Source organism: Hyaena hyaena, unplaced genomic scaffold, assembly GCF_003009895.1.
Source record: "Hyaena hyaena isolate Hyena2069 unplaced genomic scaffold, ASM300989v1 scaffold_551, whole genome shotgun sequence".
Taxonomy (NCBI): Eukaryota; Metazoa; Chordata; class Mammalia; order Carnivora; family Hyaenidae; genus Hyaena; species Hyaena hyaena.
In genome coordinates, this window is record NW_024081183.1 from 851,028 (window position 1) to 875,127 (window position 24,100).

General features: G+C 57.5%; 2 protein-coding genes across 8 annotated transcripts in view; both read left to right on the top strand.

Annotated features, from left to right (window-relative positions):
- NFYC (nuclear transcription factor Y subunit gamma) overlaps positions 1-4,436 on the top strand; it is a 63,377-nt gene extending 58,941 nt beyond the window's left edge. For 5 of the 7 annotated variants that reach the window (XM_039255919.1, XM_039255920.1, XM_039255922.1 and 2 more), the window contains exons 8-10: positions 182-289; positions 2,660-2,719; positions 3,698-4,436. In XM_039255919.1, coding sequence (XP_039111850.1) covers positions 182-289; positions 2,660-2,719; positions 3,698-4,129 — 600 coding nt within the window. In that variant the 3' untranslated portion in view covers positions 4,130-4,436. The remainder of the gene's footprint in view (positions 1-181; positions 290-2,659; positions 2,720-3,697) is intronic. The other 2 variants (XM_039255925.1, XM_039255924.1) reach the window with 2 other exon arrangements.
- Positions 4,437-15,624: 11,188 nt separating this feature from the next.
- The window catches only part of KCNQ4 (potassium voltage-gated channel subfamily Q member 4), a 54,324-nt gene continuing 45,848 nt past the window's right edge, over positions 15,625-24,100 (top strand). The window contains exon 1 of the mRNA XM_039255918.1: positions 15,625-15,938. Coding sequence (XP_039111849.1) covers positions 15,625-15,938 — 314 coding nt within the window. The remainder of the gene's footprint in view (positions 15,939-24,100) is intronic.

Here is a 24,100-nt window from a genome sequence, read left to right on the forward strand (position 1 = left end):
GGAGGGGGTGCTCTGGTGTTGCCTCTGTTGACCTCTGTTAAAGAGTAGTTTTTCAGAGTCAGCTGCTTTGGAGAACTCGGGGGACTGGAGACGGTCACCACCTCTGGTCAGGGGAAGCTTGCCTATTGAGGCCACACTCAGTCCCCTGCATCTGTCTGTCTGTTTGTCTGCCCCGCCCTAGGTGCAGCTGAATGCCGGCCAGCTGCAGTACATTCGCTTAGCCCAGCCCGTATCAGGCACCCAAGTTGTGCAGGGACAGATCCAGACACTTGCCACCAGTGCTCCACAGGTACGTGCCCCAGAGGTGCAGGGTTTGGGTAGGGGGCCGGCCCACGCCTCTGGCTGGAGATGAGGACTCAGCAGTCGTGCTCTTGATGCCTCACCTTCAGCAAGAGCCGCCTCTACACCCTACACATCTCGTCACCCCAAAGGAAGGTTGGATTCAGAGCATGCCACTTACCATCTTGTTCTCGAGAGACAAAGAAATGCAAAGGAGGGGAAATCTCAAGGACACTTGAAGAAAGCCTGATGTATGTGTGTGCCCATCTGGCCAGAGAAAGCGCTTCGACAGACTGCCTTGTCGTCAGCCTGAGCTTCCTTCTGTGAACCTGAATAGCTCTTGTGTTCTGCCAGCCCCTGTGCCCTTTGGACACTTTGCCTGGACTTTACTGCCCCATGCACACCTAGCCAGAGACGCCCCCTCGTCTCCTCTCATGCCCTGAGAGACGGACGACTGTCAGCCGCAGGTGCTGCGGGGGCAGCCGTCCCGGGCTTGAGGATAGGGGTTTGGGGAGTAAGGGCATCGCTTGCAGGGGATGGGGGCGCTGTTCAGGGGGAGGCATTGTTAATGGGTTCTTTTGCCTCAGACCCAAAAAAAGCAGCGATCGTTTAAGAGCTGGACCCGTCTGGCCCAGTTGCATTTCTGGTGATGTATCTATTGACAGTGGTGGCAGGGCGGAGTTTGTGGAGCAGGTCTCCAAAGATCTCATTTGGGAAAACAGGAGGAATGAGCCAAAAGCGAGGCTTCTGAGTTCCATATAGTCTGTGGGGTCATTAAAGGGCCCGTTCCAAACCCATGCCTTGGCTCCCATAAAGGGCTTGGGCGTTTCCCTAATTTCTTCGGGGCTGACTGGCATGGAGTCACATCTTCAAACTGGGCAGGTCACACCCTTAGGTATCCCTCTTTTTAAAAAACAAAAATGAAAAAGCCTTGTAAGATCTTAACCTGGGCTCCAAAAGCTTTTCATGGCAAGGGTGGGGGAGGAAATGAGAAGGAAGAGCTTTTAGTTCCTCAGAGGTAGGTTTGGACACTAGAAACTAAAGCTGCTAAGTGGGGAGAGTCGGATTGTCAGGAGGGGGAGAAGCGAGAAGAGTGCACCGTTACAGCAAATGTGTCACAACAGGCTGTCACTGTGACGGCCTGACCCGTGGTAGGTATTTGGTATGCGTTTGTTGAGTGACTGCTGAATGAAAAATATGTAAATGGAATTTAAAGGTAAAGGAAACTTTCTTCTCAGCTGGGGTGAAGAGCAGTCCTCCTGGCCACGGGGCACAGCTGGCCTTCCCACCCATGAAGAATATTTGCCATTTGTCTCAGGGTCATTCACTCATTCTGCAGATAGTTCTCGGATACTTAACTTTGCACTGGAGGCTGTGGAGACAGCCACTGAGCCTGGTAGACTGCTGGGACGGAGGCCCTGGCACAAGGGACAGCAGTAAGAAACTGCCACGAATCCCTTTCCTACCTGTCCCCTTCTTCCTCCTGACGGCCTTAAGGGCAGGCCTGACGGGGTGTTTTTGGCTGTTGTGAGGGCACTCGAGAGGGGAGCCGGCACCTTGCAGGTTGGCGGTGAGGGTTCCAGGAGGCGCTTCCCAGTCAGCTGTTGCGTAGACGCACGTACCCACGGGAGCTTGCTCCCGTCTCCTCACCGCTCTGCCAGGCTGTCTTCAGCGGCTCGCACCCCAGCGGGCACTTCCGCACGTCAGCACATTGCTTTTCCAGTGTGCTTAAAATCCCCAGTAAGGTTGTGAGCACATGTGATAAATGTTCTCCTTGCTGCAGCCGCCCGCACCCTCCCGCCACCCCCGCCCTCCGCTTGGCCCGGAGGACTTCACATGGCCTGGCTCGGAAAAAGGGCTTCAGCGGTGTGCCACGAGGGCTTCGGGGCCAAGGCCACCTCCTCGCCAGGGTGTTTCATATTCCAGTCAGATAGTTAGGTGATACTGGTTTGGTTGGGAGCCCACCTTCCAAGAATGAAAGGGACCACTTGCCGCCTTGTCCGGCGTTCTGCAGCCTGCGTTCGTGGCTGAAGGCCTCTCGGGGTTTCTGCCCGAGCCGTAAACATTGTCCTTTAGCACCTCGGAACTTGCAGTGAGAGGCGGGCGGGAAGCAGCTGGATGTTAAGAGAGAGGGTCGGGGAAGTTGTGTGTATTACAACTTGGTGGCCCTCTGTCTCGGAGTAGCCATCAGTCGTTGGGGGTGGGGAAGGACCCTTGCTTTCCTATGACTCGTTAAGCACCTGCTCTGTGCCGGGCCTCGTGCTGGGCACTTTCTGTGCATTGTCTTGCACCGTCTTCACGACCCTCTCCCAGCTGCGGGCTGCGGAGCGGTGGGCCAGACCCGGCAGCTGACCCTTCTCTGCCATCTTGGTTCCCGCAGATCACGCAGACGGAGGTGCAGCAAGGACAGCAGCAGTTCAGCCAGTTCACTGACGGACAGGTAGGATGCCCGGCCGGGGCAGGGGCTGCCGGGAACAGTGGTGGTGGGGGGACGGGGAGGGGGAGTGGGTGAGATCTGTGGGTCCGGATGGTTGGGGCAGCGGTCCTAGTTTCCATTAATGAGCAGACAGAAATTGTTAAAGCCAGTTCAGTCTTGAATTTGGAGTGCAGATCCTTTAGATTTAGATTTGTGGGAGCTGAAAATAATCTCAGACGTTCTATAGTCCCAATCCCCATTTTACAGATGAGTCACCTGAGTCCTAGAGATGAGAAGCGTCTTGTCTATGCTCACTCAGCTCTTCGTTGCAGAACCAGGACTAGAATGTGGGCCTCCTGTTTCCCCTTTAGGGCTAGTTCTTTTCTAAGCTATGCTGCTTTTTAAGAGCATGGGTTAGTGGAACCGCAGGGACCAGGTGACGTCTCAAGCTCTCTTGGTGCCTGGCATTCAGTAGTTCTGAACTCATGTGAGGAAGGAATCACCCTTGCCCTCTGCCCTTTCCCTTACACGAATGGCTGCAGAGACCCCTGATGAGGTGGTAGGATGATACACGCAAGTCTGTGTTCTCTGCTGCCCGGAAGGGAGAGGGGCCGGCCTCGGGGCCCACGCCTGGCCTCTGCCTGCACCGCACGCTAGCTCGCGTGGCAGGGGGTCTTCGTGTGTGGGTGTCCTGGAGGGGGAGGGTGCCTGAAGAGTCACGTGTCCAGTTGGCTCCGTCCTCCCATAGTGGCTACGTGAGCTGCTTTTCCATGCCCCACGGGCCTTGGCTCCGGAAGGGTTTAAACCCAGGCCACCTCCTCAGCAGGGCCCGTGTAGGAAACGCGGGTTCGCTGTAGCCTCGGCCGGAGCCAGATCCTCTGAGGAGAGGAGGAGGAGAGGGGGTCGTCCTACTGCTGCTGCTAGTGAGGGTCACCGAGAGTTGGGGAAATGCTGACTTCCAAGCTGCTGGTACAGTGGTCGAATTGCTTGTGTTTGTCACAGAGGAACAGCGTGCAGCCAGCTCGAGGCTCTGAGCTAACGGGAGAGGCAGAGCCCAGAGAAGTGAAGGCCACAGGAAATGCAACTCCCTGCACCTCTTCCCCGCCCACCACACACACCCGCTCACACCGGGCCGGAGCCTCCTGCGTCTGCTGCTCCCAGCCCCGGCAGGGCCCCACATCCCCTCCTCCCTCCGACGCCTTACAGTGGGTGGTGGTTGAGGTATCCGGGGCCCCCCACCAACTCGAGGCCCGTAGGGAGCTGCCTACCCCTCTCCCAGGGGTGACCTCACTCTCTCCTCTCCACCCCTCGCAGCAGCTCTACCAGATCCAGCAAGTCACCATGCCTGCCGGCCAGGACCTCGCCCAGCCCATGTTCATCCAGTCAGCCAACCAGCCCTCCGACGGGCAGGCCCCCCAGGTGACCGGCGACTGAGGGCCTGAGCTGGCAAGGCCAAGGACACCCAACACAGTTTTTGCCATACCGCTCCGGGTGAAGGGCACAGCCTCCCTCCCCAGAGGACCCGGCCGACCTCAGCGCCTCCTGCAGGCTAGGACACTGGTGCGCTGCGCCCCACGCCTGGAGGCTGAAATTCTCCAACAGAAAGATGCAATATTTTTTATTTCCTTTTTTTCCATTTTTTCCTCCAAGGAATCAATATTTCAATATGTTGAGCTGTGTGTCCAATGCTATAAAATGAATATTAAATAACATATTTATGGCATTTTCTTGAAGAGTGTGGTTGAAGAAATACTTCTTTTGTTTTCCTTTTTTTCGATTCTCATCGCCACTTATTTCCAGGAGCGCATCTCCTGGGAGGGCGGGGTGGGTTTCCTGACTCTCAGAGCTGCCGCGGCGCTAGGATTTGCCACCTTGCATTGCCCGCAGGTTGAATTGGGTGACCACGTGGCTTCTTGCTCACTGGTGGTCTTCTTCCCCACCACCCTGCGCTCGCCCCAGAGCTGTGTGTATGTGCACGCAGAGGCCGTGGAAACATTCCTTGCATTTAAGAGACGAACTCATTGGCCATGGAGAGTGGATGGTTTCATTTCCAAACCCTTCTCTCCCAGGGACCCAAGGAGACTAGAAGTTTGTGCATTTGCATTCCGACCCCCATTTTTTTATTTTTAAAATGCGTTAAAAATTGTGCTAGTCTCCTTTGCTGCATGGACTTCAAACTGCATGAAATGCAATAAATCTCATTTTAGATAATTTAAAGTCTGGGTGTCTGTGTCTGGGAGCATTCGTGGGGCCACTTTGCTTGGGAAGGCTTGGAAATGAGGAAGCTGTCTGCCCTCAGGTTGGTGTGTGGAGCATCCAAAGCTGAGGGAGCTAATGCTGCATTTCTGGTTCACATGGAGATCTTCAGGTGATTTTGAAAATGAACTCGATCAGAATCCATTCGCTGCTCGGAGATGCCTGCCTGCCTTCCTAGACTGCCAACGTGTGGGCCAGAGGCAGCTGTGTCCTGCTGATCGGGCGTCAAGAGAGCATCTCTCGTGGAGGAAAGTGCCTCGATCCTTCAAACAAGGACCCGAGTCTGTCCCTCCCCTCCTGCCTTGGCACAGGCTGGCATCCTGAGCTGCCTGCTCTGGCCGTGCCCATAATCACTGGCACAGCATCTGCTGCGGAGGGCACCCCAAGCCCCATGTTAGCCAACAGGTTAGAAGGGTTCTACAGCCAGGGTCTGCTTCCTGATAATCGAAGCAGGAAGAATAGAGCATTCCACTTCCTCACTGGCTTTCGTTGGCCACAAAGGCCAGCAGTGAGCCACTTTCCTAACCCTCACCGTGCCGTCCTCACAACCTCAGTGAGGCTTGCTGTCATGGGCAGAGCGGAGAACTGAGGACCAGGAAAAGTGGGTATTAATTACTTCTCTGATGGTAATGTGCCCTGCAACCTTGGGCAACTCCCTTCTCTTTGGACTGTCTTCAGGGGTGAGATGGGGATGGGGAAGGGGCTTTGGTATGAGGTGATCGCAAGTCTGACCCTGATACCCTGGTAATTCTCACACCAAATGTCCCTTGCTGTCAACCTCACTGGTAAGTACTTGGACATCTTACCTATTTCATTTTCAATCATTTACCTAAGCACCTTATGTCATTCCACAGGAAAAATTAAGATGGCTTGTGTAGAAAACTTATACAATGACATGATAAAATATGACAAATTACGATTAAGAATATAATTGAGTAGGGAATCCGGATCATAAACAAGAACACAGATACTCTGGCCATGAAGAGCTACATAGCTGTTCAGATCCAATTTCACATTTGGTCCTGGGCTCCCTGGCCGCCAAGGCAAAAAGAGAGGAGACCAGGTAACAGATTCATACTATAAAGGGAAGAAAAATAACACTGTCTTGCAAAAGCAAAGATTTTCTTAGTTGTAAGGTTTTGGATACATGGTCGGCCTCCGGTGACTTCTTGGTAGGTGAAGCAGGTGGTAAGTACAAGCAGGCAGTAGGTCTGCCCCATGAGTCAGGGGCAGCCCAAAGGCTCCTTTCTGACTCCCAAGTTTAGTAGTTTAGTGCGCGCCCCGCCCCCCCTCCCCCCGCCCGTGTCCAGTTGTCTTCATTCTAGCTCTGGACTTTCTCCGAAGGAAATCATCCGGCCTTTGCCACTGCCCTGTACCAAGTCTCGGTGCGACATGCGAAAAGTCCCTGAAAGCCCAGCCCCACACAGAAATGCAAGCTCGAGGAGCACTGGCCTCAGAGGAACAGTAGCCGCTCAGCGATTTCGTTTCCTTGCCAGCCCCCCATGTTGAGGCCACAGCGCTGCCCCGCCTTTCCGCTCTTCAACTCATTCTTGAAAACCCAAGCAGTTGGATTTTCACACCAGCTGGAGGGTCCCTGTTTCCCATGGACTTCCATTCTCGGTTTGGAGAGGTTTCAATCAGTTGTGATTGGCCAGCAGCCTCCTTACAGAGCACGTTCCCTTTAAATTTCCCCGCCAGCAGGGCCCATCTGGGTGTAAACAAACACTTTAGTGCAGCCCAAGAGAGCCCCTGTCTAATCCCCAGCACGATCCCCTTACATCCGGAGCACGCTTTCAACATTTCTCCCAGCATTTGCAGCATCCGATGATCTTCACGGTGACCCCTGCAGGGGAGACAGGAAGAGGGATCATGACTCCCGTGTTAACAGATGCAGATGTGGGAGGCCTAGCAGAGTGCAGTGACTTGCCCAAGGTCACTCCATGAATAGGGGTGGAGCTGAGGCCGAAATAGTGGTCCCCTGACCCCTTGTGCATACATAGTGGCTTTCTGGCCAAAGGTGGTGGTGCTGCTGGTGGTGGTGGTGTGCGTGCAACAAGACTTTACTAAACGTGAACAGTCTCCTTTTGCTCTACCTCCTCCAAGCCATTGGCCCAGTCTTGAGTGGAGTAAATAAAACAGTTGGATCTGGTGTGTGGCCAGCTGATGGCTCTCGGAGGCTGATGCCAGAGCCTGGGGGCCCCTGGGATTGTGAAGACCCCTGGCCGGCCTCCTTGCTGTCGAATTCTGCTGAGGCCACAAGGGGGCAGCACGCAGCACTTCCCCAAGCCTCAGGAAGGCGCCTGTCTCACCCACCCTTATCCCGACTTGAGGCAGTTCTAGGAACTGCAAGGGGCTATGACTGTCCCCGTTTTCAGTGGGTCCTAAGTTCTTAACCCCATCCCATCCCTGCCAGGACCCTTCACTTTTGAAGGCAGGGGCATCTCTAGGGCAACTGAGGGCTGCAAACATTGTCCAAGTATTACATCAGGGTAGCTTCTCAGATTTTATTTATTTTTTAAAGTAATCTTTTCACCCAACATGGGGCTCAAACTCATGACCCTAAGGTCAAGAGTCACATTCTCTACTGACTGAGCCAGTGACCCCAGTTCTCAGATTTTAACAAGGACTTTCTGGCAACCCAAGTTCATTCAAGGCTCTTCTTATCTCCCTAGGGTTGTGTCTTTGCACTGTCCTCTCTCCTCTCTGTGCACTTAGTTGCCCACTGGTCCCTGACCTCACCTCCACGTTTTCCGAATGTACCGGCCCCCAATACCTGGAATGTTCTTTTACTTCCTTTTCCACTTACTGATCTCCTATACATCCATCGAGGCCCAGTTTAAATGGCCCTCGCCGGGAAACTTCTAACTCCTGGGGCAGAGTCAGCAAAGCCCTCTTCCGTGCTCCCACGGCAACGTCTACAGCCAATACGGTTTGCGCTCATATTCACCGTCATTCAACAATACTTCCTGGGCACTTTCTGTGTGTCCGAAATTGTTTTGGACGTTGTGAAAACAGCTGACAATTAGCCAGATGAGGTTTGTGCTACTGTGGAGCTTATATTGGGTTGGGGGCAGAGGGAGAGGATGGATGGGAATAAGAGAGAGGGAGAGACAGTAGCAGAAATCCCCTATCGCTCTGTTGGAATTTTCTGGATTTGGCTGTCTTCTTCACAGATGGTCCTCCTCCAGTTCAGAGTCCCCCCTGCATCTCCAGAGCCCAGTACAGGGCCTGAGACCAAGAAGATACGAGTGACTGATGAAGAGTGAATGAATATAAGCCCTCCCCTGAAAACGGCCATGACGCCCGCATGCATCCCCACCTCTACTCGTTTGCTCTTGCTATTGTTTTCCCCTTGTTCACAATTGTTCTGTTTGTTTTATTGAACACTGATAATATGCTAAGGCAGGGATATCCGATGGAGATTATTCTTTAAAGAAATTTCTATGTAGGAAACTATATTTAAGCTCGATCCCTAAGAGATGATCTCATTTCATCTTCACATCCTCATAAGGTAGGTATTCTCATTTTATAAGTGAGAAACAGAGGCTCAAAGTGGTTAAGAAAGTACCCGAGGTCACCAGCTGGTCGAGAGCCAGATGCTTCAAGAAGCCTCCTGTCCCAGCCAGCTCAGCCCCATTGGTCTCCTCCCCTCTGTGCAGGATCCTTTTTGCTCTAGAGAATGAGAGGTCCCACACTCCCCCACCCCCCGTAAGGACTTAGATTTTGTCCCACTGCTCCAGCATCTGTCGGCCTCTGTACGGAGGCATCTGACCTCCCACGAGGGATGGTCCAAAGTGTCCGGTCCCCCTCTGCAGCCTGGAGCCCTCTCACCTCTCCAGCTCCCAAACCCTACCCCCAAGCCCCTGGGCCTCTCTCTTTCAAGTGAAATTCTGAGACAGAAGCTTTCTAAGATCTCGTATGTGTCAAATGTCTTTATTTTGCCCTTTATTTAAATGATGGTTTGGTGACACATGCAATTCTAACTTCACGATTATTTGCCCTCAGCACTCTGAAGATACTATTCCATTGTCTTTTGGCATCTGTTGTTGCTGATGAGATGCTTACTGTCAGTTCAATTATTGGACCTTTGTAGATAAGCTATCTTTTCTCTCTGGTGGCTTTTAGAATTTCCTTTTTATTCTTGATATTCTACACTTTAGCTAAAAGGTGTCCAGATGCAGTTTTGTTTTGTTTTTAAAGATATCTTACTAGGCAGTCTGAGCCTTTCCAATCTAGAAATTCATGGCTTATTTCTGGTAAGATCTTAGTCGCTCTTTCCAGTATCTTTTTCTGGAGATAATACATGCTGGGGTTTCTTGTTCAATCTTCGATGCCTCTTTCATGCCGTTTAATCTCTTTATTGTTCTGTGCTTTGTTCTGGAGGATTTCCTTGGCTCTAGTGTCTAATTCACAAATTCTCTCTTCAGCTGCATTGACTCTACTAACCCATCTATTGATTTTTTTTAAATGTCAGTGACTTTAGTTTTCATTTCTAAAATTTCTAGATAGTTCTGTCCGTGTCTGCTACACGGTTTGATTATCTTTCTGTTCTTATGTTATAGATGCTATTCCTTCTCTTATCTTCTTGAGGATTTTAACTATATTACACTTCCTTTCAGATTGCTCCGTTATCTCTAGATCTTTAAGTATGAAGTCTCCCATGAGAGAGAGAGACGTCTCTCGAGATATTGTACTTACTTTTTCTTACGTGTTGTGAAGTTTATCCTTGAGATAGTTATTTTCAGCACATTTTCCTGACCATATTTTGAGATCCACCCTTAGAGCTGATTTCTCTGCTGAATTTGCCCAAGCCACGTGGATGTGCACCAGCCCCAAACTAGTTCTTATATTAGTGTCCTGGCTTGGGATTTTTCTACCCAGAGCCAAGACCAGGAGGCCAGCAGGCAGAGATATGTTAGTCCTGTTTACGACAGGCAGCACTTTCGCAGACCCAGCATTAGGCAGGGAGCCTCCGGTAGCGCCTGCCCCTGGTAGGGTTTGCTATTCCTCTGTCCTGCTGAATGCCTCCTCAGAGCTATAGCCTGAGGAGCTATACTCCTACTCACCGGGATGCCCTCTCATTTCTGGCCCTTAGAGACTTCTCATTCTTGCTTTTGAGTTTGGATATATTTTTGTAAGTTACCCAGAAGTTATCTTGTATATATCTAATATTTTAAGGAAGAGGGACTTTAATCCATGTTCAATCAAGTTCGACCTGGAAGTCCCACCCTCTGGGCCTCGCCCCCTGTCGTCGAGCCCCCAGGCTCCCTTCTAAGCCACCCCTCATTCTCCTCCCTGGACCCCTATCTCCTTCACCAAGTCTTATCACTTTCCTGGACCCCCTTCTCTGCCACTCCATCTGCAGTCCTGTCTGCTAACATCATCTTCTTCCCTGAGCCCTCATCGAAGCTTCTCCCACCAGGGAAGCAGGGAGCAGGGAAGGTTTCTTCCACTGCACTCTCAGCAACTCAAATGTCCCTCCTCCTCGGTCTCCAACCAACTCCACAGTCCCAGGGGCTCTCACGGGGAACATGGAGTCTACCAGCACACCCGCAGCGCCTTCTGCAGTGGTCTTCCAGGAGTTGGGGGGCAAGAAGGAAGAACCCGAAGGTGGAGGGGAAGCCACAAGAGAAGGGATGGTTTTGATTTTCAATTCCACACCCCCTTCTCCCTCAGTGTCTCCTCTTTGTGGGCCCCCCTCCAGCCCTGAGGATCAATGGGGGTTCACTTTCACTGAGCTCAGCGACATGGCTCCCTCCCTACTTCTTGCGTCTCTGAGCTGACTGGCCCTGAAGGCCTGCGTGGTCTGTGCTGGGGACAGCTCAGTGGCACACCGAGATCTGGGAGGATAGAAACTCCTCTGGCCCTTCCAATACCTCCCACCTGCCAAGTGGCCTAAGACTCTTGTTCTCTCTGGCCTCACTGGAAAACAGAAGGAGACCCGATCTTTACACTTCCTTCTGCTCGCAGTGGAGTGGAGCCCTAGAGGTAAATGATGCTTGTGATGCCATTACCCCTGGGAGCACCCCACCCCGCGCTCCAAGCGCCTCCTCCTAGGAAGCCTTCCCAGATTGAGCAGAGCTGCTAAGACTCGGAGCTTCTCACAGCATCTCGCCTGCCTCCCTGAACACATACCCGAAGAGCGGTAAGATGAATGGTTCACATGTGTACAGCTCCGGGCACAATGTGTCTTTTGTGCGTTCAGTTCTCCTGATAGCTGGACAAGGCGGGGTAGAGGTGGAGTGACTTGCCCAAGGTTACCAGCTGGTCCAGAGGTAGAGCCAGGAAGTCCTGCCATGACTTGTAGTTCAGTATTCTTTCTGCCCCTGGCACTGCCAGCCTCCTTGGGTGCCAATCCCTCCAACTCCACCCCTCCTGAGCCCTCTCCTACAGGGCCCCAGCCTCTGCAGCATGGCCAGGCCAAGCCTGTGGCCACACTGTTTCCTATAAGGCCAAAGTGGACTCTCCAGCTTAGCGTTCAAGGTCCCTGGTGTCCCCCTTGGCAAGCTTGCCCTTCCTCCCCTCTGTTCTATAACTTCTTCTCCATCCCCACATCCCACCTACACACACACACACACACACACACACACACACACACACACACACACACCCTACAGCACAGGGGTAGAGAGCTAGATTAGACGAGTCTCTTCACTGCCCCTCCGTCTTCTTGTCTGTAAAATGGGGTGTAAGCAGCATTACATCACAGGGTTGTTGGAGGTGCTGAAATAAGACAATGCAGGCGAAGCACCCTGGACTTAGGACAAAGGCTTAGCATTTGGCCCGGACCTCATTCATGGGGTCTGCAGGCATCATAGGCTGCACGTCTCCACCCCTTCCTGAGTCGCCCCTGTTCCCTTTTTGAGACATTGCCAGTGGAGACTTTTGCCTTGTTTGACCTCTGGCAGCCCTGAGAGCTGTAAGAAAACTGGGGGGCAGGAGGGTTTGGAGTGCAGAGAGGGAAGAGGGTGGGTGGAACCTTGATACCCCCCTCACCCCGATTCTAGCAGAACACCTCTGCTTGAATACTTTTTATAAGTTGGGGTGCTACTTTACAATTCTGTCTATAAAGAGGATTCCATTGGTAATAAAGTCCGAAAACCACTGACTTAAAACCCGCTTCCCACTCCAACAAAAGAATCTGCACCTTTGGTTGCCCTGAGATCACACTGGTGGGCTGCTATAGCCAATGACGGGCTTGGGCCTGGCCCTGGGACTGACGTCCCAGCTACTTCTAGACCCGAACCCTTACAGGTCTGGGAGTCTCCACCCCTGGCAGGGATGGGCCCTGGGGAACAAGGGTCAGGCCATCTACAGTTCCCCTCGGCCCGCAGCACTGGCCCTGGGATCCCAGTGCACGGCAGGTGCCAGCCAGCAGACAGGACAGGTCACTGACAGTTCTGGGGTCACCCATGGGCTGTGCATCCTTCAGTGAGTTCCTGTGTCTCTCTGAGCCTCAGCTTCCACACAGGCAAATGGCTGCTTTCCGTCTCAGACGGGGCGGGGCCTGGCACACAGCTGGTGCCCTGCAAATGGGAGCTCTCCCCCGCCACCCTTCCTCTCAATCAATACTTGCTCCATTGATGGCTGGTGGTGACAGTGATGAACTACAGGAGATCCTGGAGTCCTGCCCCCTTCTTCTTGTACAGATGGAAAAACTGAGGCCCAGAGCCGGGAAGGGACCCGCCCAGGTGGGTCTGGGCAGAGTGGGAACATTCCGGCAGTGTTACCAGGGAGAGATGCAGGGGCTGGGGGCTGGGAAAGAAGCTGCTGAGGGTGGGGTGCCAGGAACAGGTGGGAGGGAGGGAGAGAGGGAGGAGGGTGGGAAGCCACTGCACCCCCCCCCTCCCCGCAGCAGGGAGGCGGGCTGAGAGAGCTGGAGACAGCTGTTTGCTCAGAAAAGTCTCTTAGTCACTAAAGGCTGTGGTGGGGAAAGTCCACCCTCCCAGTCATGTCCTGGGAATCCGGATGGGGGCAGGAAGGCTGCCGGGTGACCCTCAAAGTGGCCACCTGTCCTCTCTGAACTGGACTTTCTCCTCTGCCTCCTCCAGTCCCTACGCATGCGTACACACACACACACACACACACACACACACACACACACACACACACACATCAAGTAAACTTCTTATGGCCTCCTAGGATCCTCTTCTTCATTCCCCTCACCCCTTAAGAAAAGTCCATGTCTTTCCATTCTCAAAAGGAGCGGGCCTGTCCCTCGGTTCATTCCACACACCCCTGCAGGAGAAACAGACGAAGTCTGTGCCCATGAAAGTCCTTCCTGAGATCTAACTTCCATCCCTCTAGCAACTGTGGTCTCTTTCCTTTCCGTGCTGCCTCTGAGGGGGTTGTCTGGAGCTGGAATTGGCAAAGATGACCAGGGGCCCTCTCCTGGCAGTGAGGGCTCCTCACAAAGAGAGGAGGAGACTTTTCCAGCCTCTCAAATGGGAAGAGAAGTGTGGGGTCCAGAGGTGATGCTAAGCTTAAAGATCGGATTTCCAACAACAGACCCAATTTCAGGTATTCTGGGTATTGACAAGGGCCACCTGGGTTCAAGCAGCATTTCTGCCACAGAAGAACCCCGGATCCATTAACAACGGCTTTTCCTTCCACCTACCATTCAAGTCCCCAGATCTCCTTAGTCCCACCCTCCAGGACCCCTCCCTGATGGATGCAGCCTAGACAGACAATCCCACAGAGTCCGGGAGGGCCCTGCCGCATCCCTAGGGGGTGCTAGCTTCAGCCGCAGGGAGAGAGGATGGGTGCAGTGCATGTGGAGCTGGGCCCTGGGGTCCAGAAACCTTCCCCAGCTACCGGTGAGGGCGGGGCATGACCTGCCCAGAGGCGCCAGGCTCTGGCCCTGGGCACACCTGGAGCCTCAAGGAGCAGCAAGAAAGATTCAGGTCAGAGCCCAGAAGGCACCCCTTGTTATGCAGAGGGAAAAGGCTCACTAGCCGCGAACGGGTGGGGGCCAGATGCCAAGCTGGACTTGGGGATCCCCCCTCCCCAGGTCCCCCGCAGCCCCTTCCCCGCCGCCTGCAGCTCTGCCTCTCTCCCTCCCCCACAGGCGCTCAGCAGATCAATGCAGCCTTTGCTGACAGCTGAGAATCGAGCTCGCCTTCCCGCCCCCTGCCCCGCCCCTCCCGCTCGGCTAGGTCCCCCGAGATCCTCCCGGAGGAACGAGAAGAGTTTGCTGCGGAAGCCTTCACCCCGGGGCAGGGCCTGCGGAGGGAGCGGCTGGTGGGGCCGAAGCTTCCATCGGGGGAAGAGGGAACGATGATCGGGAAACCCAAATCACCACTCCGTGCAGGGCCCAGAGGGCTAAAGGGAACGAAAGGGCTGCCCCCTACTGCTGGGGAGAGGAGGTCAGGCACCAAGAACTTTCCAGCTGGAGAGGGAGTGCGTGGGAAAAGTCTCCGGTATTGGGGTGGGATTGTGGGCCTCTGGGGAGAAAGTTGTCCAGCCCGCAGCGCGGGTTCAGAGCTCACCTCCCAACACGCATGTGCCCTGACCTGGGAGGGAGGCCAGGTAGCGGTTCAGACGGGGTTGGCGGGGAGCAGGCCCCTAGATCAGAGGCGACTCTTCGCAGGGCAGGGTGGCCAGCCAGGAGGCTCTTTCCCTAACATGTAGAAGGGAGGCTCAGACGTGGGGGTGGGGGGAAGAACGGACACAGCCGGGGTCCCCTGTGCAACACACTGTGACACAGCTCGGCAGCGCCGGACGGCTGGTCTTTCAGGTAGGAGCTGCTCACCAAGCCACACGCGCCACCGGCACACTCTACACACGCCGCCCAGCGGACTAAGGGCCCGACCCGACGGGGCACACCTCCTCGCTTCCACCGCCACCACCTAGCGGGGCCTGGACCGTGCACACGCCTCTTCACACCTATCCCCGCCATGCCCACGCCCCGCACCTGCACGGACTCCATCCCATCCCCGCGCGCACCCACAGCCACCGGCTCTGCACACACGCAGCACGCACTTCTGCATCCATTCACACCCTAACTCCACGGGACGTCCACGGCCGCGGCCACAACTCCACACTCCACGCCCCACTTTCCGCAACCACACACCGGGCGTCCCACCCCCGCCCGGCCTTCGGGGCCCGGCAGCCCCTCGCGGCAGCCCGCGCCACTTGCACGCGGCGGGCCCCCGCGGGGGGGGGGGGGCGCCGCCTCGCTGCCGGGTCCCGGCACCGACTCGGCGGCCCGCGCGGCCGGTGCGCCCGTCCCCGCCGCCCGCTCAGCACGCCCCCCTCCGCCTCGCCGCGCCCGCCCGCTCGCTCCCTCCCGATTTGGGAAGGCGGCCGCGGGGCGGGCGGGGGCGGCGGGGGAGGGGCGGGGCGGGGGAGGATGACATGTGAGCGGCGCGCCTGAGGCAGGTGGAAAGGCGAGCGGCATGGAGCGCGTAATAAGAGAGTTGGAGTCGGAAAGAGCCGCCCCAGTCGCCGGGGAAGCGGGCGGTCAGTGCGGGCTCCGCCGGCCCCCAGGCTCCGCGCGTCCGCCCCCGGCCCCCGCGCCTCCCCGGCCCGGCCCCTAGCCCCCGCCGCCCCGCGCCGGCCCCGGGCCGCCCCGCCGGGCCCGGGTCCGAGCCATGCGCCGCTGAGCGCCCCGCGCGCGCCCGTCCCGGACCGTAGCCGGGCCCCGGCACCCCCACCCCCGCCCGGCGCCGCCCATGGCCGAGGCCCCCCCGCGCCGCCTCGGCCTGGCCCCCCCGCCCGGGGACGCCCCCCGAGCCGAGCTGGTGGCGCTCACGGCGGTGCAGAGCGAACGGGGCGAGGCGGGCGGGGGCGGCTCCCCGCGCCGCCTCGGCCTTCTGGGCAGCCCCCTGCCGCCGGGCGCGCCCCTCCCTGGGCCGGGCTCGGGCTCGGGCTCCGCCTGCGGCCAGCGCTCCTCGGCCGCGCACAAGCGCTACCGCCGCCTGCAGAACTGGGTCTACAACGTGCTGGAGCGACCCCGCGGCTGGGCCTTCATCTACCACGTCTTCATGTGAGTTTGCGCCCCCGCGCCCCTTGCCGCGCGCCCCCGGGCTCCGACCCCGGCGCGGCCCCGGCCAGAGTCCGGGGCTCCCCGGGGATGGTCGGCCGCCATGACTCCGCCCCCGGCCCCCCGTTCCCACGACCGACCCTCCTCTCTCCCCTCCCAGGCCTGAGCCCGATTTGTGATCCCGCGGCCTGACCTTAACCCTGATCCCCAGGTCCTGACCCCTGCTTGACCTCGCTTCTGACCTCCCCACCGCAACTCTTTCCTTTCATCCTGATCTCCAACCCCTGCTCCTCTGTCCCAGGTGCTCCCCACATCCAGCTTCGTGTCCCCCCATCCTCTCTGCAATCTGGAGCCACTACAGTGGGGTCCCCTTTCCCCTTCCCTGCCTGTCTCCTTGCGCCCCAGACACAAAGGGGACCCACTGGCCCCCACACACTTTCTGTCACCATCTCCCCAACTTTGTTGGCACAGTGGGCTCCCGCCGGGACCCTCCCCCCCCCACCTTGGAATGACTCTCTCCAGGAATGGCCTCCACCCCAGTCCAGGGCTGGTCCCCCACTGTAGGTGTTTGGGGGTCCCCATGAGCCACCTGAGCCCTGACACTTGTGTGTGCTGTATGTCTGGCTTCACCCAGCCTCCTCTCCACCGTCAACTCCCCAGTGGCAGCAGCCAGGCGGCCCTGCCTGCCCTGGTGGCTGGCCTGGCCAGCTCGCTCGCTGCTGCACCAGGCCTGGCTCTGGGCGCCCTGGGGAAAAAGAAAGAGGAGAGGGGTAGGTTTGGAAACACTGACGCCGCGGGCCCCCTCCTCCCCCTTGCTGGGCTCCTACAACTTTCAAAAACACTGACCCCTCTTGGATGTAAAGAGTGAATTTTGGCAGCTTAGAGCTCAGTCTTGGGGGACGGCCTGGCCCAGCCGGGAACATGAGAGGCCCCGCGGATATCAGTTGAAGGGCCAGGCCTCGCACTGGGACGCCCGGAGGTGCCCGAGAAAGACCTCCGGCCCCTGGAAAATGTACCGATATTAATCCCTTCATGCTATTCTCAGAGAGGGCTCTCTGATCTTGGGGTCTCCTGGGTGCCCCCCTGGCCTGTCCACCTGACTGACAGTCTTTCTGCCTTTTCTGGCTGGCCCTCTGCTGGCATTTCTACCTGTGTGTGGTTGGCCCGTCTATTCATCTCTCCCCTTAACTGTCCCGCCGTCTTTCTGCCTGTCCGTCCCCCCCCCCCCCCCCCCCCCGCCCCGTGTGCCTGTCTGTCCAGGGGTCCATCTGCCTGTCCGCCCGCCTCACTCTTCTACTTCTCTTTTTCTTCCTGTCTTTTGATCTGTCTTCCCGCCTGCCTCTGCACCATCCTATCTGGGCCCACAGGATTTCAGAGGTACAGGGGAGGCAAATGCTAGCAAAAGAGCCCCCGGCCACAGGGAGGGTGGGGGAAAAGAACTCTCTCAGCCCGTATGCTCCACTCCGGGGGGTGGTAGCCTTGACTTTGTGCTGAGACCCCCACCAGGCTAGGCCAGGGGCAGAGTTGAGTTTGTCAGGACGTGGGGTCAGGCTTAGGGTCACGGTCAGCTGTAGGAGTAGCTCAACACCCAGTGCCCATTGGGAGGGTCCGAGCTGACTATTTTTGGCTGCAGGGGGGACTGTTGGAGTGATGACAGAACAAGGGACGGTGGAGTCAGGTGAGGGAGCCGGGGGACTGCTAATTAAGGGTGGTTGTACTGCCCGATGCAGCCTGGGTGCCAGGGAGGCTGAGACAGAGAGCGCTGCGCCTTCCAGGGGCTCCTCTTGGGAGATGACTTTTCCAGGGCATGGCTGGGCCCGGGAAGGTCAGTAGGCCTCTGAGGTGGGGGTCTTTCGTCCTGAGGCCTGGCCTCTCAGCCCCCAAGGGGGTCACTGGAGGTGAAGGGCCAGCCTCATGTCACCTGGCCAGCCCCTGTCTTCGCCTCCTCTGGAAGGGCCTCTCCTTCCTCTCCAGGAGCTAAATCCGCTGGCACCTTTGCCCCACATCCTGCCCTTTCTGGATGCCAGGAATGCCCTGGCCAGGGGCACGCCTGTTCTGACCACTTGTCCCCGGGAGCCCAGGGATGAGGCGTCTCAGAGCTTTGAGGGAGGAAATGCTGCGTGAAAGCACCCGGACGTGTAGGGGCCATCTACCTTAGAGGTCAAAGGGAGTGAGGGGTCCGGAGCCCCACCTCTTGTGTGCTGTGTGATCTTGGGTTGATAGTTGAGCCCCTCTGAGCTTTTAGAGGTCTCCGCCGTCCGTGTGGTTAGAAACGCCAACCTCGTGGACCTCCCTCTTGGTTAAGGTAATAGGTGGGAAAGAGCACGGTGAGCTGGAAGGGCCCGAGTGTAAAAGATGGATGTTATCACCTGGGCTGGCCGAGGGGGCCACGCAGGAGGCCTCTCCCATTCTCGAAGCGCTCCAGATGTGGGGTTTCTCGGTCACTCCCTGTAGGGTCTGCTCCTGCCAGGAAGTGCTTCCTGCTTTTGGACTCCTCGCCCTCCCGCTGCACTTTTGGTCGGATCCCTTCCCCGCTCCACAGTGGCGCTTGGGGTTCCGGTGCACGATGTGGGCAATCCGCAAGTACCCCCTTCCCCGAGACGCAGGCCCTAGGAGGAGGGTCCCGGCAGAAAAGCCTGGAAGAGGAGGGCTCAGGAGGGATGGAATGGGGATGAGCCGGGTCTGTTCCCCCCAGGCGACACCGGCCTCACACCTTCCAGGGAGGTCCCCCTGGGCCCCGCACCTTTTCTGGCACCGAGGCGTGGGAGATTTTACCCAGAAGACAGGTCCCCCGATTCTACCTCTCCTGTGAGCGCAGCTGTGACCTCTGGGAAGCGGGAACCGCTGACTCTGTCTTCTTATTGAGGTCCACAATGAGGGATTGCGGGCCCCTCTCCGAACTCTCTCACCTCTCCTTAGGCCCCCGGTCCTGTCACCAACCCCTAGTCCCTCCTTGGCATCCCAGCCTTTGACTTAAGCCTTCAATCCTTTAGAGGCCCTGCTCTCTGAATTTTGAGAAACACCGCATCTCTGCCCATCCTGCTCTTCGAGCCTTTGGGAAGAATGCTCACCTCCTCGCTGGGCCCTCTCAAAGGCCACCCTAGCCTCCCTTTTGAAGTCGGAGGGCTGGACGGAGCAGATACAGGGCAAGGCCCCACCACTCCCCATCTTCCCCGCGCCACTGCGAGCCTCCGGCTGCTCCCAGCCCCCAGCCGCCCAGCACTTTCTCCATGTGAAGGTTTACGCTCTGTAAACATCCTCCTCAGCCTTGTCCCTGGGGTCAGAAGCTGTGGGAATGGGGAGGGGAGGAGGTGGCCGCCGCTCCTGGGGCCCTCAGACTCCTAACCCTGGAATCCTCCAAACTCCCACCCTGACCACCTGAGAAAGATCACCCCCTGGGCTGGAAAGAAGCTCAGCAGAGGGGGCCCAGAGCCCTCGGGCATCCCCACATGGTGGGTCCTCGCATGAGGCCAGCCCATTTTGCTTATGAGAAGGCTAAGGCTCCCGAGGCAGACAGTGAGCGAGAAGCGAATGCAGAACCAGACCCAGAGACTCCTGACTTCCCACCCAGGACCACCCCCTCCTCCCCGCAGCCCCCTGGGTTGGCTCTTGGAGTCTGAACTGAAATTTCCGATCGCGCAAGGAGCATCCATTATGTGGCCAGGCACAGTGCTAAGCGCTCTCCGTAAACCACGTCCTCAAGGAGGGTGCTGTTATCCTTCTCATTTGACAGATGGGGAGACAGAGGCTCGGGAGAGGTCACCCAGGAGCCCACTCAGAACCGTCGTTCTTCTGCGTCTCGGCTTCGGCCAGCAGCTCAGGCGCAGTAGTCCTGTGTCATTTGTTTCCCTGGCCCCGGCACCCGGCACCCGGCACCCAGGCAGCAGGGGGTGGGCAGTGACCAGGGTTTGTGGGATTGGATGGAAAACACCCAGTGACACTTCTGCGGTTTGCGGCTGGGCACGCGCGGCCCCGCAGCACGCTCACCTGTCTGTCTCGTGCACACACTCACTGCAACTTGGACACACGTGGCCGCGGATGTCACAAACACACCTGTGGCAGACATCCAGTGAAAGGAACCCTGATGCACAGCTGCGTGCACTCTGCACTCACTTCACAGACACACCCCTATGCTGCGGCCTCGGCCCGACCCATAGGACAGAACCAAGCTGACCCCATTCCTAAGGATTTTGCCAACTCCTCCTTGCCCCCCCCCCCGCAACCCCCGTCCCTACTGCGGGGCTGCCCTGACAGGTCTGTGTGTATCTGTGCGTCCGTCTGGGGGGCCAGCCTCAGGCCCACGAGGGAGCAGCATGGGTGGCCTCCTAGAATTTTGCTGGCCTTTGCGTCCCCCGAATGGCCCTCTGCGGCCCTCCTGCCCAGGCCTGCAGTGTGCTGCCAGGTACACCCAGGCACGGAAAGGGGCAGATCGGTGGCATGGCCGTGCCAGGAGCCCAGGCCTTCTGCCTCCCAGGTCAGGACTTGAGATGACACTGTCCCTCCCCCCAGCTGATGCTCCAAGAACTTGGCCTTATGCTGGGGAAAGTCTTGGAGTGTGACCCAAATGTTTCGTGCCGCTGGGTTTTAGTTCTTACTCTTTTGTTTGGTCTCTGTAAGAGCGGGGGGAGGAATGGAGAGACCATCTTGCTGGCTTTCTACCCCTTCTTCTATTCCCCGCCCTCCCCCTTATGCCCCTGTGCACCCTTCTGCCCGAGGGGACCATCCTCCCCTCCTTTGGGGGTCACCTTTGGGGGTCACCAGAGCCGGTTAGAACCCTCACTGCTACCCCACCCCAACCCCACAGTACCTTCGTTCCTGCCATTGAGGAAGCCCCGCTGAATGTCTAACTTCAGTCCAAGTTGCTGTGGAAGCCTCTGTTCTCCAGTGTTAGAGCCAAGAGGGTTTCGAGAGGTCATTATTCTTGGGCTGACGGCAGCACTTTGAGTGGGTGATTAATTTAAGATTCTCTGAGCCAGTCGAGGGAGCCGAAACTGCCTGGGGGGCAGGAGAGAGGAAGGCCGTGCAGAGTCTGCGGCCAAGGCTTTGCCCCTCTGCTCCAAAGGAGGCCACGCAGGGAGCTTCCCTGACTCGGAGCACCTCCTCGCCCTTCCTCGCTGGCACCACACGCATGTGGGCCAGTATGCAGGGCTGACTCTCCTGTGGGCTAGGGGGCCCAGCGGGGAATTCTGGGGGCGGCCCCGCCCTACCGCCCCCAGTGTGGGAGTCGTGGGTGGGGCTGGGGTGGAGAAGAGGGTGACTGACGTGTCATCTCTCCTGTGGCTGCCCCACAGAGGGTTAAGGGCACGGGATCTGAGCCTGACAGATTCGGGTGCACTTGTCGTTCCATCCTCAGCAGTTATGTGCCCTTGGGCAAGTTACTTAACCTCTCTGAGCTGCCATTTTTGTCGTCTGAAAGCTGGGAATGACCATACCAGCCTCTGGGATGGTCAAGGCCAAGCGGGTTAAAGCGCCTGCGCTGTGCCCTGCACGGGCGGCAGCCACAGTCACGGGCACCGGGTTATTGTGTTGTCATGTTCACTGTTCTGCCTGGGGAGGGTCTGACTGGGTGCTGGCCCGGTGGAGGGCAGGGTGTGAGCTCTCTGCGGGGGTCCTGGGGGCTTCGGCCCGAGCCTCTTCCTTGTGGTCCCTCATCTAACCCCCATAGCCATTACCGAGTTCACATCTGAGGAAAGTGAGGCTGGTGAGAGATGCCACCCACTTGGACAAGGTCACATAACTAGTGAGTGGTGGCGCTAGGACTCTAACCTGGGTCCTTAGGACGCTCTGTACCAGGCCTGGGGGCGCACAGGGAGACAGACCTGGGACTGGGGGCCCAGGGAGAAGGCTGCTGAGGCTGCCCAGCCACTGGCCTCTCCTGCTTCCTCTTCCAGGGACTGGCGGAGAGGTCTGGGGGTAGGTGTGAGCATGTCTGTGTGGTGCGGGGGGAAGGAGGGTCTATGCGTCAGGGTCACTGTATGGCCAGGTCCACCGAGGTGTGGGCCTCATTATCAAACCCTGCAGTGAGCCTGGCCCTGGGGAGATGGAAATAGAGCCACGGTGCTCAGGGGGACAGCGGGGAACCCCTGGGAGAGGAGGGCAATATCCCGCTCTATCCTGAGCATATCACCCTGGGGAATGGGGACAGGGAATCCCCAAGGAGATTCAGACATCTCAACACCTGCTGGGAAGGTACCCATCCCCACACACCCCCAATCCCCGAGCCTCACTCTCTCCTTCTGTAAAATGGGGCTAATCTGGAGAGTGGACCATTCCGGGCTACCAGGCACAGAGTGATTCTGGAAGACCGGGAAGAGCCACTGTACAGACCTTGGGTTTTGCCAGGCGAAGACGGGGGCAGTCTCCAGCACCTTCTCCCTGGGCCCCTTGGAGGACTGGGAGCACTTAGAAGGGCACCCAGGAGGCTGCCTGCCCCCAGCTGGGGCTCTAAGGGGCTAGGGAGAGGGTGCTGGTCAGACCTCTGGGGCTCCCTGAAGTGCCCCTAGGACTCCAGGCTTTCTGGGCAACTCTCTCCCTAGGGCAGGATCTTTGTGCCCTGGGGGTTGGCACCTGGTGGGGGGTGAGGAGGGAATGGGAGGGGCAGCCCCAGGCAGCAGACTAATTGGGCTGGGAATCCGTGGGCAGAGCCGGAGCGAGGGAGGCGAAGACAGCCGGGAGCTCAGCGATTCCTTCCCTCTTCCTTACTTCTTGGAGATTTGGGGAATAGTAGGTGGCGTGGGGTCTCTGGCCTAAGGGCCCTCCCCATCCCTGCAGGGAAATCTGGGGGGGCACTTTCTCCTGATTCCTCAGAACTCTAGGCCAGGCAGGTGGGGGAGGGGGAAAGCTTGCTGGAGATAAACGGAGCACGGTTCCCACTGGAACATACAGGATTGAGGCCAGACAGCAAGAAGGACTGCCTGGTAACCTGGGGGTAGTGTGAAATCCCCTGGGGTGCTCTTTCTAAAACTTGGGGACCCTTCAGGCGCCTGGGTGGCTCAGTCGGTTAAGCATCCGACTTCGGCTCAGGTCATGATTTCACGGTTCGTGGGTTCGAGTCCCGCATCGGGCTCTGTGCTGACAGCTCAGAGCCTGGAGACTGTTTCTGATTCTGTGTCTCCCTCTCTCTCGGATTCTCCCCTGCTCACGCTCTCTCTCTCTCTCTCTCTCTCTCTCTCTCTCTCAGAAAGAAATAAAACATTTATTTATTTATAAATAAATAAATAAAACTTGGGGACCCATGTCTAGCTGGACTGGACAAGATTTGCTCTTGCTAATGATCCTCATCAGGCAAGCGGCACCCCTCCCTAGCAGTGTGAGGATGGAAAATAGAGACTGCTCCCTTGAGCCCATCTCGGGGGGCTGGGGGAGAGGGGTCCTATCCGGTATCTTTTGGCTTTGGTGGGGGGTGGTCACAAGCTGCCTCTCTGCCACCCTTCCTTCCCTGCCGCTCCTCCCTGGCAGCCTCAGGCCCGTCCAGGTCACCGTCTTTGGGTTTATTTTTTGCCGGGCTCGGCTGTCCCCTGGGAGGGGAGGGGGCAGGGAGCAAAGGAGAGGAGAAGAAATAGCTTTGTCAGCACAATCCCTGGCGCCTCCGCTCCTGCCCTCCTTGGCCCGGCTGCCACCCTCTGCCCGAGAGACCAGTCCCTGGGCACAATGGGGACACAGACCCCCATGGGATCTCCTCTGCTGGGGCACAAGTAGGCCTTTCTCCCCTTACCCTTTCTCATTCCGTCCTGCGGCTAAGCATCAGAGCCAGAAGGGCCCCGGAGATCGAGCAGAGCCACGGCTTCTTTTCACACATGGGGAAACTGAGGCCAGGAGAAAAGACCCGAGTGCCCAAGGACACAGCACATACGGCCCTCCTCAGTAGATGGAGGTTGTGCTGGAGTCTTCCGGGACTGGGAATGCCTCCCTCTGCATTCCACCCCCGATTTCACTCACTCATCTAATTTTCCGACTCCTGGGGATTGCTGGCACTCTGGTGGGAGAGACAGAGGAGGGAGGAAAGTGTGGCGGGGGGCCGGCAGAGGGAGGGAGGCCTGGGGATGCAGTGAAGGCCGCCCGAGCGTGTGGGCCCTCTCCCCCCTGCCCTTCAGCCTCCTTTCTGTAAAAATAAATTAGCCCTATTTTACAGATCGGGGAATGAAGGCCTAAAAGGCGATGTGGCT